A 16,044-nucleotide genomic window follows, 5' to 3' on the forward strand; every position below is an offset into this window, starting at 1 on the left:
ACACACACATACACGCATACATACACAGACATACATACACATACACAAACACACATACACACACATACACGCATACATACACAGACATACATACACATACACAAACACACATATACACACATACACACATACATACACACACACACATACATACATACTTGTGGTGGTGTGAATGAGAACGGTTTAGTCACCAGGGAGTGGACCTCTTTAAAGGATTAGAAGGATTAGGAGGTGCGGCCTTGCTGGAGGAGGTGTGTCGCTGGGGGCGGCCTTTGAGGTTTCAAAAGCCCATGCCAGAGCAGGACAGTGGTGGCGCACGCCTTTGATCCCAGCACTCAGGAGGATCTCCGAGTTCAAGGTCTACAGAGTGAGTCCAGGACAGTCAGGACTACACAGAGAAACCCTGTCTTGAAATCAGAGCAAACAAAGCCAGTGCCAGGCTGCTCTCCCTCTCCGCCTGTGGACGAGGGTGTGAAGGGCGGCCACTGCCCCAGTGCCACGCCCGCCCGCCTCCCGCCGTGATGCTGTGGACTCGCCTCTGAAGCTGTGGGCCAGCCCCGTCGAATGCTTCCTTCTCTGAGTGGCCTTGGCCATGTCTCCTCGCCGTAGAGGAGCAGAGCCTGAGACAACACAGAAGTGCTCTCAGCTTTTATGTGCAGCTACGTGCTGTTTGCTGCCGTCTTCATTCACCTGCGGTTAGTGACCAACAGCGAGGCGAGGGACCGTGTTTGTGACTCCATAGTGACCTACCCGTAGCCCATCGGAGGCCTCCGTCTGAGCACACAGGTCATCCTCTACTCCTCTCCTGTCCGGACCTCTCCAAACCTCCCCCTCACCGGCTGTCTTCTGGGAGGTCCGAGCCCCGGGTGAGGAACCCACCTGGGAAGGTTTCCCACCGTGAGTCCCGCCCTGGGCCGAGCATGTAAGTCGCCCCTTTATGTTTAAACAATGGAACCTCGGAGTTCGCTGCCAGGGATTCATCCCTCGGACAAACACGGAGCTCACAACGTTAGGACTCAGTGGGTGAGCCGCGTGTGCTCAGAGAACACAGCTTGGCAAGAGGAAGCGGGCAGGGCCCTGGGCAGCGGCAGCTGAGAGAAGGGGCCCTTTGGTCCCCGCCACACCAGAGCGACGTGCTGAGCCCTGTCTCAGGACAGAAGCGGACGACAGCTGCGAGAAACGTTTTTTTTTCCTTGTTGCTGATGAAGGTTGTGAAATTTAAGAGCCAAATGTTTTGTTTGCTCTTTTTATTTAACTTTTTATTGTTTGTGAATTTCACGTCCTGCCCTCTGGTCTTACTCATCTCATCCCTTACAACCTCCTCCTCAAGGAAAGAGGAAAAGCAGCTGGCGTGTACCGGTGCCCCCACACGCTGTGCCCATGCGTCTTCCACAGTGTTGTGTAAAGGTGCTCTGGCCGCACCGTGCGCACGCCCCAGCGGGTGTGGTGCCCACCGAGGCCGGACGATGGCGTCAGATGGCCGCAGCTCGGCTCACAGACTATTGTGAGTGGCCGGAGGGGTGCAGCCCCCGCCTCTCGAGTGGCTTCTCGTGCTGCCAGGCTCTCCGCCGGCTGCGTGGGCCCGGTTCTAAGAGGAGGGGGCGAGACAAAGCTCACCTGACGTGAGGCGCACCCCCGGGCCCTCTGCTCCCCTCCGCCTCTGCGACGATTCTCTTCATACAGGAGGGAAGCAGAGCCTTGAGAGCATGACTGTGACGCGAGTGCGAGCCGTGTGAGCGAGCCAGCAGCTCTTATCGGAGGCCAGGAGAGAGGCTTCTAGAGCTCAGGCCTCCTCTTCCGCACTGACGCTGGCCTTTGGGCTTCCGGTGATTCTGTTTCTGCCTCCCGTCTTTCCAGTAGATCGCTGGGGTTCCGGATGAACACCCCCCCGCCCCCGTGTGAGTGTGTATGTGTGTGTGTGTGTGCGCGCGCACTACAGTGCAGAGGATTAACTCCATTTAGCACCCTCAGAGAGATTAATTGACCCAAGGGCAAAGTCAGGATGGGACGCGGCACGTGCCCTGGAGCCGCGTGAGCTCCAGCGCCCACGCGTGCGGTCCCTCGCAGGTGGCGGAGAAGCTGGAGATGCTGAAGAAGCAGTACGACGAGAAGCTGGCGCAGAAGGAGGAGCTGCGCAAGAAGTCCGAGGAGATGGAGCTGAAGCTGGAGCGGGCCGGGATGCTGGTGTCAGGGCTGGCCGGCGAGAAGGCCCGGTGGGAGGAGACCGTGCAGGTGAGGGGAGGGTCCACCGGGGAGCCGCCTATCTCCCGGAGAGAGAGCAGACAGGGGCCCTCTATCTCCACGTCTCTCAGTCCCTGAGGGGTTAGATCTTGTCAGCGGATGATTAGCAGGCAGGCCCCGTCAGAGGTCAGGCTTATCTCAGAGGTCAGAGCGCAGGGGTTCGGGAAGGGAAGCCAGCTTTGATCTGGACCAGAATTGAGCAGCGTATCTTCCGAAGCATCGCCACTATCTGCAGAGGTCAGGGGCCCCGGGCTCTTACGCCGTCCTGTGTGCCCCAGGGCCTGGAGGAGGACCTGGGTTACCTGGTGGGTGACTGCCTGCTGGCTGCTGCCTTCCTGTCCTACATGGGGCCCTTCCTCACCAACTACCGGGACGAGATCATCAACGAGATCTGGATCAGGAAGGTGAGGGACCTGGGATGGTAGGGCACTTGGGCTGTGCTGCGGAGGAGGTGCAAGCGAGAGGCTGTCGGGCTACGGCTGGGTGCCGGGTTCCTCTCTGCGCAGATCCGGGAGCTCCAGGTCCCCTGCTCGCCTCGCTTTGCCATCGACAGCTTCCTGTCTAATCCTACCAAAGTCCGGGACTGGAACATCCAGGGCCTGCCCTCAGACTCCTTCTCCACTGAGAACGGCATCATTGTCACCAGGGGCAACAGGTGAGTCTCCCGAGGACTGGGGGACAGGGGAGGGCAGAGCCTGCCTCTGACCGGGCCTCCTCTGACAGGTGGGCCCTCATGATCGACCCTCAGGCCCAAGCCCTCAAGTGGATTAAGAACATGGAAGGGAACCAGGTATCTCGGGGGGGGGGTTGGGGGGCCGGAGGGGGTCAGGTTGCCCCGAGGACGGCGCCTTCTCTCAAGGCCCCCTCTTGGCTGCGGTGCCCCTCCACGCGGCTTCTGTCCACCCCTCGCTCTCCAGGGCCTGCAGATCATCGACCTGCAGATGCACAACTACCTCCGAGTCCTGGAAAAGGCCATCCAGTTCGGGTTTCCGGTGCTGCTCCAGAACGTGCAGGAGTACCTGGACCCCACACTCAACCCAGTGCTCAACAAATCTGTGGCTCGGATCGGTCAGAGCCTAGGCTTAGCGGGGGCTGGTCCTCGAGCAGGAGTCCGGGGTGCAAAGTGGGGGCGCTGGGTGGAGCCCTTAGGGCAGGTGGAGTCACCGGCCTGGGTGCCGGGGGCGCGGGGCGGTAAGGTGTAAGGCTCCCGCGGGTGACCCTGCCGTGGCCGCAGGCGGCCGGATGCTGATGCGCATCGGGGACAAGGAGGTGGAGTACAACCCCAGCTTCCGCTTCTACCTCACCACCAAGCTCTCCAACCCCCACTACAGCCCGGAGACCTCCGCCAAGACCACCATCGTCAACTTCGCTGTCAAGGAACAGGTCGGCAAGGCGCTGGGGGCAGGAAGGGTGGGGCGTCTGCAGGGAGCACGAGGGAAAGGCCAAGCTTGGGCGAGGCGATGGAGGACGAGGTCTCGGGAGGTCTGAAAGCCTCGGTCGTGGGACCCTCACCCGGGTCTCGGCCTTCGCAGGGTCTGGAAGCCCAGCTGCTGGGCATTGTGGTCCGGAAGGAGCGGCCGGAGCTAGAGGAGCAGAAGGACTCGCTGGTCATCAACATTGCTGCGGGCAAGAGAAAGCTCAAAGAGCTGGAGGATGAGATTCTGCGGTGAGGACGCCGGGCCCACCCACTGGGCCTGCAGAGTGGGGGCCAGACCCTGCGGGGGCGGGGAGGGCTGACAGTGTGCCCACAGACACAGCCGGCACCCTGGGGCCCCCTGCCGAGTGCCCCCGGCCCTGACCCCGCCCTTGGCCTCCCCCAGCCTGCTGAACGAGGCCACCGGCTCCCTGCTGGATGACGTGCAGCTGGTGAACACGCTGCAGACGTCCAAGGTCACGGCCTCGGAGGTGACGGAGCAGCTGGAGACCAGCGAGACCACGGAGATCAACATTGACCTGGCCCGCGAGGTGAGCTCAGCTCAGCCTGGAGGGCTGGAGCCCTCCCCAGCGGCTCCTGCCTTCCTGTGGCCCTGACACTAACTGAGCCCGCATACAGGGGCCTTTCAGACCCAGCAGCGGCTTTTACTACTTAACGCCCAGGCCTCTTAGCTGGGCGGATTCCCAGTGTAACCTGTGCTGGCCCTGCCCGCTCCAGCCCTGCCGCTCTGCCCTGTTCATTTCCATGTCCTGAGGCAAATCTTGCCGCCTTTGCTTTCTTCTCCCAGAGCACCCCCCAACACACACCTCCCTGAAGGTCCCCCCTCCACTCCCACCCGGGGGAGGAAGCATGAATGTTTACAAATGCCAAAGAGCTGACAGACCCACGCCGGGCTGGCACTTAGCTGTCTGCAGGCCTTCACACCTGGCGCCCACACCCGCAGGCCTACCGCCCGTGTGCCCAGCGGGCCTCCGTGCTGTTCTTCGTGCTCAACGACATGGGCCGCATCGACCCCATGTACCAGTTCTCGCTGGACGCCTACATCAGCCTCTTCATCCTCAGCATCGACAAGAGCCACCGCAGCAACAAGCTGGATGACCGAATCGAGTACCTGAACGACTACCACACCTATGCCGTCTACAGGTCTGCGCGCGCAGGCAGGGGCGGAGCCACCCAGCGTGGCCAGGAACTGGGGGACAGGGGCAGGGGCTTTTCTACAAGCTCAAGGCCAGCCTGGTCTGCAGAGCAAATTCCAGAATAGTCAGGGCTACACAGAGAAACCCTGTCTCAAAACCTATCCCCCAAATCCCTAGAAAACAAACAAACAAACCATCAGAAAACAAATGAAAAGCCGGGCACCGTGGAGTGTGCCCGGCATCCCAGCCCCGGGGAGGTAGAAGATTCCCTGAAACCTTGTGGGCAGCCGGTCTGGCTGAACTGACGGGCTCCGGGTTCCGTGGGAGATCCCGTCTCAGAGAACGAAGTGGAGAGCAGCCAAGGAAGGCCCTTCACCCTTTTCCTCCATGTTCTGCGCATACATTTGCACCCGCCCACTCCGCACATGGACACACGGAAAGACAGGTGGACAGGTGCCGTCCAGGCTGGGAGTCAGCTCTGCGGAAGGGTCCTCCATTCTACATCGCTAATAAGCCTCCGGGAGCTGCTGACCCTGGTCTGTCTAACTCTTTATTTTTTAAACTTGCACTCGCTTATGAAGCCTTTGTGGCGGGCAGCACGCACGCACGCACGCGCCGCTCAGGGCCATCTTGTGAAGATGAGAGGACGGATTACGGTGGGCCACCCTCTCTTCCCAGCTTGTGGGCTCTGCGGACCAAACTCAGGCCCCCAGGCTTGGCGGCTAGCTCCCTTACCCCCCCCCCCCCAAGCCATCATGCCAGCCTGTGGATCACATTCTGAACGGCGGAGTCCGTAACTTCTCCCCTGGACTCACCTCCAGACCCCGCACAGCCAGCCTGTTCAGACCAACTTGTGCTCCTTTCTTCTACCAGGGTCCTCAATCCTGGATGGCACCCCCCAGCCCCCCAACCCCGCACCTCTTACACAGGCACACACATAGGTAACATGGAGTTACTCTATTCTCCCGGCTCCAATCGGCTGCTAGGTGCTGCTTATGCACGTTCCCGGCCACGTCTCCCTCCCGGCTCTCCCTTGACCACCAGGACCGGGCCTCGGTGTGCATTCCCGCCCTGCACAGCATCCCCACCCTGTCTGTGTGTCCCTCGTGGGCCGTCCTCCGGCTGTCACACTCCACTCTGGCTCAGGGCTTGAACTCTTCAGTGGTTGGCGTATCCTGAGCATCCCCAAAGCCTCTGGGACCAGGCCTCCACCTCCCCCAGCCACACCCCAGCTGCCTGGGCAGCACTGCTGACCTTCACCCCTTGCCCTGTACCCCTGGGCTCTCCTTATGCTGAGTTCTTCCTGGAACGCTTGGTCCTCCCCCTCCCAGGTCACCGGGTAGTCCCTGGACCCCTCAAGACACTGCTCCCAGGGGCTTTCTAAGTACAGCAGACACAGCCAGCCACCAGGTCTTACGTCCCCTTGACAACACTCCCTCCCATGAGTGGGCCTCCTCGTGGCTTGTGATCACCTCTACGCCCCTGCTGTCAGAGCACATGGCTGTCCCTCAAGGACAGCAAGATAGTGAGGGAATAATTGCTGCTTTGTTTTGTTTTGTTTCTAAACGGAACTGATGCCTGGTTAAGGCTGACCTCTGGGAAAACTATGTCCATCTCTCAAGGCCCGGAGTCCTTGGTTGTTCCCAGGAGGCTTGTGCCAGGCTCCTGCTACTGTCCTTCTGTGTGTGGCACTGAGCGTTTCTGTCAGCCACTCTCTCCGTGTCCCCTCACCTCCACCTTTCCTGTCCCTTTCCCCCAGGTACACCTGCCGAACCCTTTTTGAACGCCACAAGCTGCTCTTCAGTTTTCACATGTGTGCCAAAATCCTGGAGACTTCTGGGAAACTCAACATGGACGAGTACAACTTCTTCCTGCGTGGGGGCGTGGTGAGTGAGTCTGCGAGGGGGCGTGACGAGGGAGTTGGAGTCAAGGCTGGGGCTCCACAGCAGTGCTTCCGGAATGACCTAAGGAGAAAGTGCAGCCCAGACAGGCACACGCGCGGCATGGGCAGGCCGACACGCGCTTCCTCGTACTCGCCTCTCATCTGAGACCCACCTGTACCTGGCTCTCGCCCTTAAAAAACTTTAAAATTGTAGTAAGTAAAAAAGTGAGGCGAGGTTACACCTACCTACAAGCCCAGCATGGGGGTGAAAGGTGGAGACAGATGTCCGGGATCCCTGGAGCGTCCAGCTGTCTTAGCCTCATAGTTTCTAGTTCCGTGAGCAATCCTACCTCAGGGGGACAAGCAGAGAGCCATAGAGGACGCCACGCAGCAACATTCGCTGTCCTCCGCAGGCTTACACAGTCATAGGCAGGCACCGCACACTCATAATCCCCCCCACACACTACACCCACCCCGGGGGAAAAGCTCCAGATTTCCAGTTTTAAAGAATGAGTGTGTGCGAATGGAGCAGTGTGGGATTCTCCCGTGGGAAGTCTGCCAACAGTGGGGGTGGAGCTGTTTCTGCCACTAGACCACCAGAGGGCACCAGCTTCCTGAACGTGAGCTGTTCGGGGTCTCAGTGACGGCACCCCACCCCACCTGTGACTCTAAAAGTGGCACCGAATCCATCTTGGATTCCTGTAGCGTCTCTGCGTTCATCGTTCACTTTGTTTCTTAGAAAACCAACACTGGAGACACAAGCACACGTGCAGTGGGAGGAAAGGAACTTTTATTCTCCTGTAGCAGTTGTGGTCTTGGCGGCTTCCTGCCTCATCTGCTGACCTAGGCCTAGTCCCGAGAACTAGCCTCCGAACAATCTAACCCAGGCTTAGAACATTTTCAGCCCCTGAGACTCACTGCTGAATAAGCTCACCCGTTCTTGTTCTTTCTGAGCTCTGGGCTGGCTGCTTCAACTCAGCTGTTCTCGTTCAAACTCCTCTCCCAGCTGACTTACTCAATCTGGCTCTTCTCTCGGCCTCCGAGTTGCTCTGCTTGGTCTCAAACTAACCCTAGCAATCTGGTCTGATCTCCTGGCTCCTTCTCAAACTCTGGCTCATTCAGTCTTCACCTGTGTCTAATTTGTTCTCTCCTCAACCTCTCTCTGTAAAATTCTACTGGCGCTAAATCTGCTTCCTTCCCCCCCCCCCCCCCCCGCATTCTCTGTGTAGCTCCCTTAAATAACTTCCCTTTCCTATCTGTTCTCCTGAGAGATCAGGCCGTATCCTATTCAGTCCAATCTTTCTCTGATTCCTAATTCATTATTTTTCTGCCACTCAGTTAGGCATCACTTTCAATTATAGGTGCTTCCTTTTACAAACAAACTTTACCAGCCTTGTTTGGGGTTAAAGGCATACACCACCACGTCTGGACCTAAGCTTTTTTTGTTTGTTTTGTTTTGTTTTGTTTTGTTTTTATCCTGAAACTTGCTCTATACCAGCTGGCCTTGAACTGGGATCTGGTGGCCTCTGTCTCCTGGATTAAAGGCATGTCTATATTTCAGCCAGATCACACAGACATAGGTCTTTGGATGTGATCGCTTGCCAGAACAGCCATGTTCTAAATTAAAATTCCTCTACAACTTCCCCCTTTCTATTTAAGCTAAAAGTTGTATGCAATTTAACGTTTTCAATAGAAACAATTATCAATCCTACAAACTCAACAGTCTGAATGTCCTTGTGGAGTTCCACTCAGCTACTGATTCCATGGGCCTCCGTAACTGCAGTCCTGGTCATCTGTCCTTCAGCAACCGTCCATTTCAGCATCAGGATTTCAGTCGGCCCGTCCGATGAACTCTGTCCCTCTTCACCTGCTTTGTTAAGCTGTCTCTGTGCAGGGGGATCTGCTGTCTTTGTCTCTTCCTTGACTTGTGACCTTCATTTGGAAGCTTCTCTAATTGGGATCAATTCTGATGCTGAAAGCATACAGGTTGATCTAATTCAGTAGTTTGTTTGTTTGTTTGTTTGTTTTTCTTTTTTTCTATAATCCAGTGTTTTGGGTTATAGCCTTGGCTGTCCTGTCTTACTGCAACTCACCTGCCTCTGCGACCCTGAGTGCTGGGATTAAAGGCAGTGGCACACACCTATAATCCCAGCACTCAGAGGCAGGCAGATTTCTGTGAGTTCTAAACCAGCCTGGTCTACAAAGGTAGTCCAGGACTGCCAAGGTTATACAGAGAAACACTGTGTCAAAAAAAAAAAAAAAAAAAAAAAAAAAAAAAAAAAAAAAAAAAAAAAAGAAGAAGAAGAAGAAGAAGAAAAAGAGAAAAAGAAAGAAAAAAAAAAGTCTGTCCTTATAACTAAAATTGTTTTTGGGGGACACGTGACCTACTGTGATTAATGGTCTCAGAGGCCCTGCATCACTCCTTGCTCTGGGCTCGAGCTCTCGCTGCTGTGAAGCCTCCCGAGTCTCTGTGAGCGTCCAGCTGAACCTGAAGGACTGAATCTTCCTCTGAGGTGGTCCCAGACGCATTTCTCCTCTGTGAATTTCAGTCCTCTGCTCTCTTCTCGTCAATCATGTTGGATTTCCCTAGCAACCATGTTGAGCACCACGTGTAAGAAAAGACTCTTTTTATAGCTCAGGCTAGCCTGAGACTCACTATATAGGCCAGGCAGGCCTGGAATTGCTGGGAGTTTTCTTGCCTAGCCTGGGTGCCGTGGTGACAGGTGTGACCCGATGTCTGGCTTGCTGTGAGGCATGTCAGTACACGCATGCATACCTGTGCATATGTGCAACGAGCAGATCTGGGTAGGCGGCGTACCCCTTACAGCAGACATTTCCCCTTTGTGTTGGAGCGTTTAGACTTAGTCACTCTTCTTTCGAGGGCTCCAGGCACCCTTCTCCCCTCTGTCTCCCCCAGGTTCTGGACCGGGAGGGCCAAATGGACAACCCATGCACCAGCTGGCTGGCAGACGCCTACTGGGACAACATCACGGAGCTGGACAAACTGACCAACTTCCACGGCCTCATGAACTCCTTTGAGCAGTACCCTCGGGACTGGCACCTGTGGTATACCAACTCTTCACCGGAGAAGGCCATGCTGCCAGGTGCCTGGCCTCCAGCCTCTGCCCCCCCCCCCTGCACCCCCTGACAACTGCAGCCCCTGAAGAGCCCCTGTTGAGCTTCCCTCCCCCCTCCAGGAGAGTGGGAAAACGCGTGCAACGAGATGCAGAGGATGCTCATCGTCCGCTCCCTGCGCCAGGACCGCGTGGCCTTCTGCGTCACCTCCTTCATCATCTCCAACCTCGGCTCCCGCTTCATCGAGCCACCCGTGCTAAACATGAAACTGGTCAGCCCTGCCCTGCTCGCCCCCACAGCCCACAGCCCCTGCCGGCGCCCCGCCACGGCTTCCTCACGTCCTCCTCCCGGTTCTTCCAGGTGATGGAGGACTCTACCCCCCGATCCCCACTAGTGTTCATCCTGTCCCCCGGCGTGGACCCCACCAGCGCTCTGCTCCAGCTGGCGGAGCACACAGGCATGGCCCACCGCTTCCACGCCCTGTCCCTGGGCCAGGGCCAGGCCCCCATTGCTGCCCGGCTCCTCCGAGAGGGTGTGCTACAGGGTCAGTGTCCGTCTCAGCCGGGGCTGCTACTGCTAATTACCGTCCTTTAGACACCACGGCCAGAAGCCGCTCCGGGAGAAAAGGGGTTATTGCCCTCACACTTCCTTAGAACCGGTCACCACCGTCCAAAGCAGTGAGGGCGGGAACTCAGGCCGGGCAGGAACCTGGAGGCAGGAGCTGATGCAGAGGCCATGGAGGGGGCTGCTCACTGCCCAGCACCAAGGACCACCTGCCGGGTGGCCCCACCCACCATGGGCTGGGCCCTCTCCCACCCATCACTAGTTAAGAAAATGCCCCAAGGCTTGCCTCTGGCCTGATCTTGTGAGGACTTCTCTGAACTGAGGCTCCTCCTCTCTGACTCTGGCACCAGCGCCATCTTTCCTGTCCACTGCTCAGCCCCAGTCCGCCTCCCAAGAAACCCCCATCCTCAGCCCACCTGCCATGATTGCAGCTCCCGCTTTTCCATAAGCCGAAGAAGTAATACTGGGCATGTGACACCAGCCCTTCACCCCCCCCCCCCCCCCCCCCGTGCAAAGCGTGTGGGTCAGGGAGCTTGCGGACCGACTCCTGCTGACCTGGCGCCTCCTTGCAGGCCACTGGGTGTTCCTGGCCAACTGCCACCTGTCGCTGTCTTGGATGCCCCATCTGGACAAGCTGGTAGAACAGCTGCAGGTGGAGGACCCTCACCCTTCCTTCCGCCTCTGGCTCAGCTCCAGTCCTCACCCCGACTTCCCCATCTCCATCCTGCAGGCCAGCATCAAGATGACCACAGAGCCACCGAAGGTAGAGTGGCCACAGAGCCAGCATCGCCTCGCTGCCCGCCGCCTTTCTGCTCAGTGGCACCGGAGAGGGGTTCCCGCCTTAAAGACCGCACAGCTTTCTTTGACTCTGTTGTTTTCTAAACTCCCCCTCCTTTCTTTTGCGAGCCCAGCTCCTGGCACTTAGCAACGGCAGCCTTTCCTGAGTGGTTGCTCCGAGCCAAGCTCCACTCTGTACCGCCTTTACACTCCTTGGCTGTTTCACACTCAGCAGCACAGCAGGCCGCGAGCAGCCACTCTGGGGGTGTGCCCTTTTCACCAGGGCACTGCTGCCTGCGCCCTCCTGTTGCTTTCCCTTTTCAAGTTCAAGTCTGGACGCCCAGACTTTCTCTCCTTCCTTCGCTCTCGAGAGCTTTATCTCTGATTTCACAAGTTCACTGCTGAAAACAATGATGTCAAATACAACAATACTGACCCTGTAAAATCTGGGAGGCGGGGGCACGTCCTGGAGGCCGAGGCAGTCGGATCCTTGAGAGTGAGGCTAGCCTAGATGGCGGCTCACAGGCACCCTAAGTCCAGCCCCAGGAGAGCCAAAGCGTCTGGCTTCTGACTCCCACAGGCACCAAACATGCACAGTTTACACGCAGGCCAAACACTCACGTGTAGAATAAAATGATCAGATCTTTCAAAATGACTTGCTTTGAAAAAAATGGAGGGCAGAATAAGCATTTTTTTAAGTGCCTTTTCTCAGGCTTGCGACCCTCTCTCCAGGCCCAGAAGCCATTATTTGAATAGTTTGTAATTTTCTTATAATTTTAACACAAAATTCTGTGTCACAAGTACAACCATATCATGATTTATTTTCCTACTTAATGCGTGTACTTGACAGTCATTCCATACTTCATACATTCATACAGATCATAATCTTTCCATCTTTTTTTTTTTTTTGGAGACAGGGTAGCCCTGGCTGTCCTGGAACCACCTCTGTAGACAAGGTTGGCTTTGAACTCCCTGAGATCTGTCTGCCTCCCCAGGCCTCGGATTGTAGAATTAAAGGAGTATGCCACCACGTCTCAGCTTTTCTCTTCCTCCTCCTTTTTGTTTGTCCTTTGTCCTTTTCTTCTTTTCTCCTTTTGCTATGTAGCCCAGTCTGGCTTTGATCTTGTGATCCTCCTGCTTTGGTCTTCCAAGTGTATGCCCATACTTGCAATTCCATATATTTAAAAAAAAGAAATCTCAGTTGCAGTGGACTGGCAGTATAGCTCAGCAGTAGAATATTTTCCTGGAATGAACAAGGCTTTGAGCCTCAACCCCCAGCATTGAAATAAAACACAACAAGTACCAGTGAAAAGCTAATTGCAGGTGTAAACTTCTGTCTTTATCCACATGCTCTGGCACTTGCAAACTGAACTGGTTCCTTCATCCGGGGCATCATGACTGAGAGAATCAAGCGCAGAGGCAGGGCCGGCTGCTGTGGCACACACCTGTAGCCCTAGCACTATCAGGAAGGCAGGGAGATATCCGAGCTCCAGGCCCACCTGCTCCACCTGGCCATCCCAGGCCAGCCAGAGCTGCAGGGGCGGAGTGACTGTGCCTCAGTGTCCAGCACTGGCCCATTAGTAACAGGTGGGGGAGGGAGGGCTCCCAGCAGGGTGCACAGTGGGGCAGCCCCGCCCCTCGTGTGAGCGTCCTCCACGTCGCCCACCGCCACAAGAGACCCTGTGCTTCCCCGCCCTCAGGGTCTAAAGGCCAACATGACTCGCCTGTACCAGCTGGTGACGGAGGCCCAGTTCACTCACTGCTCCAAGCCCGCCAAGTACAAGAAGCTGCTGTTCGCGCTCTGCTTCTTCCACTCCATATTGCTGGAGCGCAAGAAGTTCCTGCAGCTCGGCTGGAATATTGTCTACGGCTTCAACGACTCCGACTTTGAGGTTCGCGCTGGCCGGGGGTTTCCCTCGTCAGCCCTCTCTCCTCGTCCTTCTTGCCCCGAGGCTCCTTTGTGGGGTACTGGATGCCAGGACGCGGGGAGAGGCCTCGCCATCACCCTGGGTCACACACAGGTGTCTGAGAACCTGCTGAGCCTCTACCTGGACGAGTATGAGGAGACACCCTGGGACGCCCTCAAATACCTCATTGCCGGCGTCAACTACGGCGGACACGTCACAGATGACTGGGACCGGCGCCTGCTCACCACCTACATCAACGATTACTTCTGTGACCTGAGTCTCTCAACCCCCAACTACCGGTGAGGGCTGAAAGGAGATGCACAGACCTGGAGCCAGGGTTGAGTTGTGTGTGGGTGTGTGGAGACCGGGAGGTTGGGAGGAGACAGAGTTTGTGGAGTTGGGAGGTGCAGCACGAGCTGGCGCTGCCAGTCACACAAGTGGGAACGCGCGGAGCCTGAGGTCTTGGTTTGGCGTGGAAGCTCAGGTCCTGCCACGTGGTGATTCTCCACCGTGGCTGCCCAGGTTGTCTGTACTGGAGACTTACTTCATCCCGAAGGACGGGGCCTTGGCCTCTTACAAAGAATACATCAGCATGCTGCCCAGCATGGACCCCCCTGAGGCCTTTGGCCAACACCCCAATGCCGATGTGGCCTCGCAGATCACTGAGGCCCGGACCCTCTTTGAGACTCTGCTTTCCCTGCAACCCCAAATCACACCCACCAGGATTGGGGGCCAGAGCCGAGAAGAGAAGGTAGGGACAGAGGGTGTCCCGGGGCGAGGGAAGGCTGAAGGGCAGGCCAGCCCCAGCCTCTGCCTTCCTAGGTCCTCGAGCTGGCTGCTGATGTGAAGCAGAAGATCCCTGAGATGATTGATTACGAGGGCACCCGGAAGCTGCTGGCTCTCGACCCGTCCCCGCTCAATGTGGTCCTCCTGCAGGAGATCCAGAGATACAACAAGCTGATGAAGACCATCCTGTAAGGCGGAAGGGACATGCAGGTCATGGGGGGGAGAATGGCCCCAGCTCACGCCTGGGGTGGCTCTCGTAGGCCCGCACCTCCTTTAGTGCTCTTTCTGCCCAGGTTCTCCCTGACAGACCTGGAGAAGGGCATCCAGGGCCTCATTGTCATGTCAACAAGCCTGGAGGAGATCTTCAATTGCATCTTTGACGCTCATGTGCCTCCGCTCTGGGGAAAGGCAAGATCCCATCACTGCCTGCTCTAACCCTGAACCCCCCTCACTTCATTCTCAGGGGGCAAAGGGCAGACTTCAGAGAGTGTGGGGTTCCAAGCTCCAGACAGGTTCAAGGTGTTGAAATCTGGCTCTGCCATCTGGGGACTGCAGAATTTAACTCACAGGCGTATTCATTTAACGTCTGTAAGGATATTTCAAAGACCTCCCTCCCCCAAGCACTATACATGGTCCTTTTGAGTTCGGGACCCTCAACTAATAGTCTATGCAAACATTCTGCACACACCACAAAAACCCCCTGAGGAATCTGAAACTCTTGTGGCCCCGTGCACTTTGGCTAGAGGCACTCTTGTAGTGATCTCATGTGCCCCCCCCCCCCCCCCCGTTAGTCTTGGAGAGCTCGGACCACCTGGAGTTGCAGAGCAGGAGCCGGTGCTGCCCAGGGTGTGAAAGCCATGGAGCACGCCAACCCCACCTCCTTTGCAGGCATATCCCTCACAAAAGCCTCTGGCGTCCTGGACGCGGGACCTGGCTGTGCGCGTGGAACAGTTTGAGCTGTGGGCCAGCCGAGCCCACCCTCCTGTGATCTTCTGGCTGTCTGGCTTCACTTTCCCCACGGGCTTCCTCACCGCCGTGCTGCAGGCCTCGGCGCGCCAGAACAACGTGAGCACCCAGGATGGCCCAGCCGGGCAGGGTGGGAAGGTGTGTTTGTCCTCCTCCCTGGAGGCCTCTCCCGCCATCGCTTCCACCCGCAGATCTCAGTGGACAGCCTCTCTTGGGAGTTCATAGTCTCCACCGTCGACGACAGCAACCTCGTGTACCCCCCCAAGGTGAGAGGCAGAGCAGGTGGGCCGCTAAGCAAAGGGTGGGGGAGGACCCCGGGCCAAAGAGCGAGAAGACAAATGGACCGGGTGGGCAGAGGAGTCAGGTCAAAAGCAGTGTCAGCTTAGGGTCTGAGCTTCACCCCGAATGTGTCTCTCTCCAGGACGGGGTCTGGGTTCGGGGCCTGTACCTGGAGGGTGCTGGCTGGGACCGGAAGAACTCGTCTTTGGTGGAGGCAGAGCCCATGCAGCTGGTGTGCCTGATGCCCACCATTCACTTCCGTCCAACGGAGAGCCGCAAGAAAAGCGCCAAGGGTGGGATCTGGCTCCTCCCCCCGCCCCCGCTCCAGCCCTCGGACCCAGCGGTCCTGATCTTCCGAGTCTGACTTCCTTTCCTCGCCCCTAGGCATGTACTCCTGCCCCTGCTATTACTACCCCAACCGGGCAGGCAGCACGGACCGAGCCTCCTTCGTCATAGGCATCGATCTCCGCTCGGGAGCCATGACGCCCGATCACTGGATAAAGAGAGGCACCGCGCTGCTGATGAGCCTGGACAGCTGATGAGGCCCCCACCCACACCCCTCCCTCCCGCTTGAGGGGCTCGGAGGCCCTTGAACTGACAGCTGGAGCTCAGGCTTGGCTCTCGGAAGAATCCAGCCTATAATGGCGCCTGAAGGTACCCCGTGGCGCCAGCCGTCAGGGTGGAAGACTTGTGTGGAGCTCAGCGCAGTAAAACACGTGCAAACCCAAGCCTCTCGGTGGAATGGTGGTGTTTCAGTGCGTGTTGGGGCGGCGGAGGCACCGGCAGCGGGGAGGGGGGAGGCGTGGCCAGGCCTCCCGGGACGGGCGGGGCGGGGCTTGCTTCGGAAGGGCGCGGGATCCAAACGCAGCAGAGACCTGTCAGGTGAGGGTCCGGGGTGGGCGCTGCACGCCGCGGCCTAAGCCCCGCAGGCCTCCCTCGGAATTCCGACCTGGCGCGCGCGCTGCGGCGAGCCGGAGCGAGGGCAGGGCGGGGCCG

The 16,044-nt window shown here is 57.6% G+C and overlaps 1 protein-coding gene across 1 annotated transcript in view; it reads left to right on the plus strand.

Moving 5' to 3' along the window:
• Dnah2 (dynein axonemal heavy chain 2) overlaps positions 1-15,776 on the plus strand; it is a gene marked incomplete in the record, with an annotated part of 99,039 nt that extends 83,263 nt beyond the window's left edge. Inside the window, 23 exon segments of the mRNA XM_055593991.1 lie at positions 2,068-2,232; positions 2,520-2,645; positions 2,748-2,896; positions 2,965-3,031; positions 3,159-3,309; positions 3,476-3,624; positions 3,774-3,907; positions 4,062-4,206; positions 4,620-4,819; positions 6,572-6,698; positions 9,612-9,798; positions 9,892-10,040; positions 10,130-10,313; positions 10,906-11,096; positions 12,811-13,002; positions 13,132-13,316; positions 13,540-13,768; positions 13,840-13,991; positions 14,097-14,211; positions 14,692-14,868; positions 14,961-15,035; positions 15,191-15,341; positions 15,433-15,776. Coding sequence (XP_055449966.1) covers positions 2,068-2,232; positions 2,520-2,645; positions 2,748-2,896; positions 2,965-3,031; positions 3,159-3,309; positions 3,476-3,624; positions 3,774-3,907; positions 4,062-4,206; positions 4,620-4,819; positions 6,572-6,698; positions 9,612-9,798; positions 9,892-10,040; positions 10,130-10,313; positions 10,906-11,096; positions 12,811-13,002; positions 13,132-13,316; positions 13,540-13,768; positions 13,840-13,991; positions 14,097-14,211; positions 14,692-14,868; positions 14,961-15,035; positions 15,191-15,341; positions 15,433-15,587 — 3,555 coding nt within the window.
• Positions 15,777-16,044: the final 268 nt, after the last annotated feature.

Source organism: Psammomys obesus, unplaced genomic scaffold, assembly GCF_907164565.1.
Source record: "Psammomys obesus unplaced genomic scaffold, mPsaObe1.curated_primary_1811, whole genome shotgun sequence".
Taxonomy (NCBI): Eukaryota; Metazoa; Chordata; class Mammalia; order Rodentia; family Muridae; genus Psammomys; species Psammomys obesus.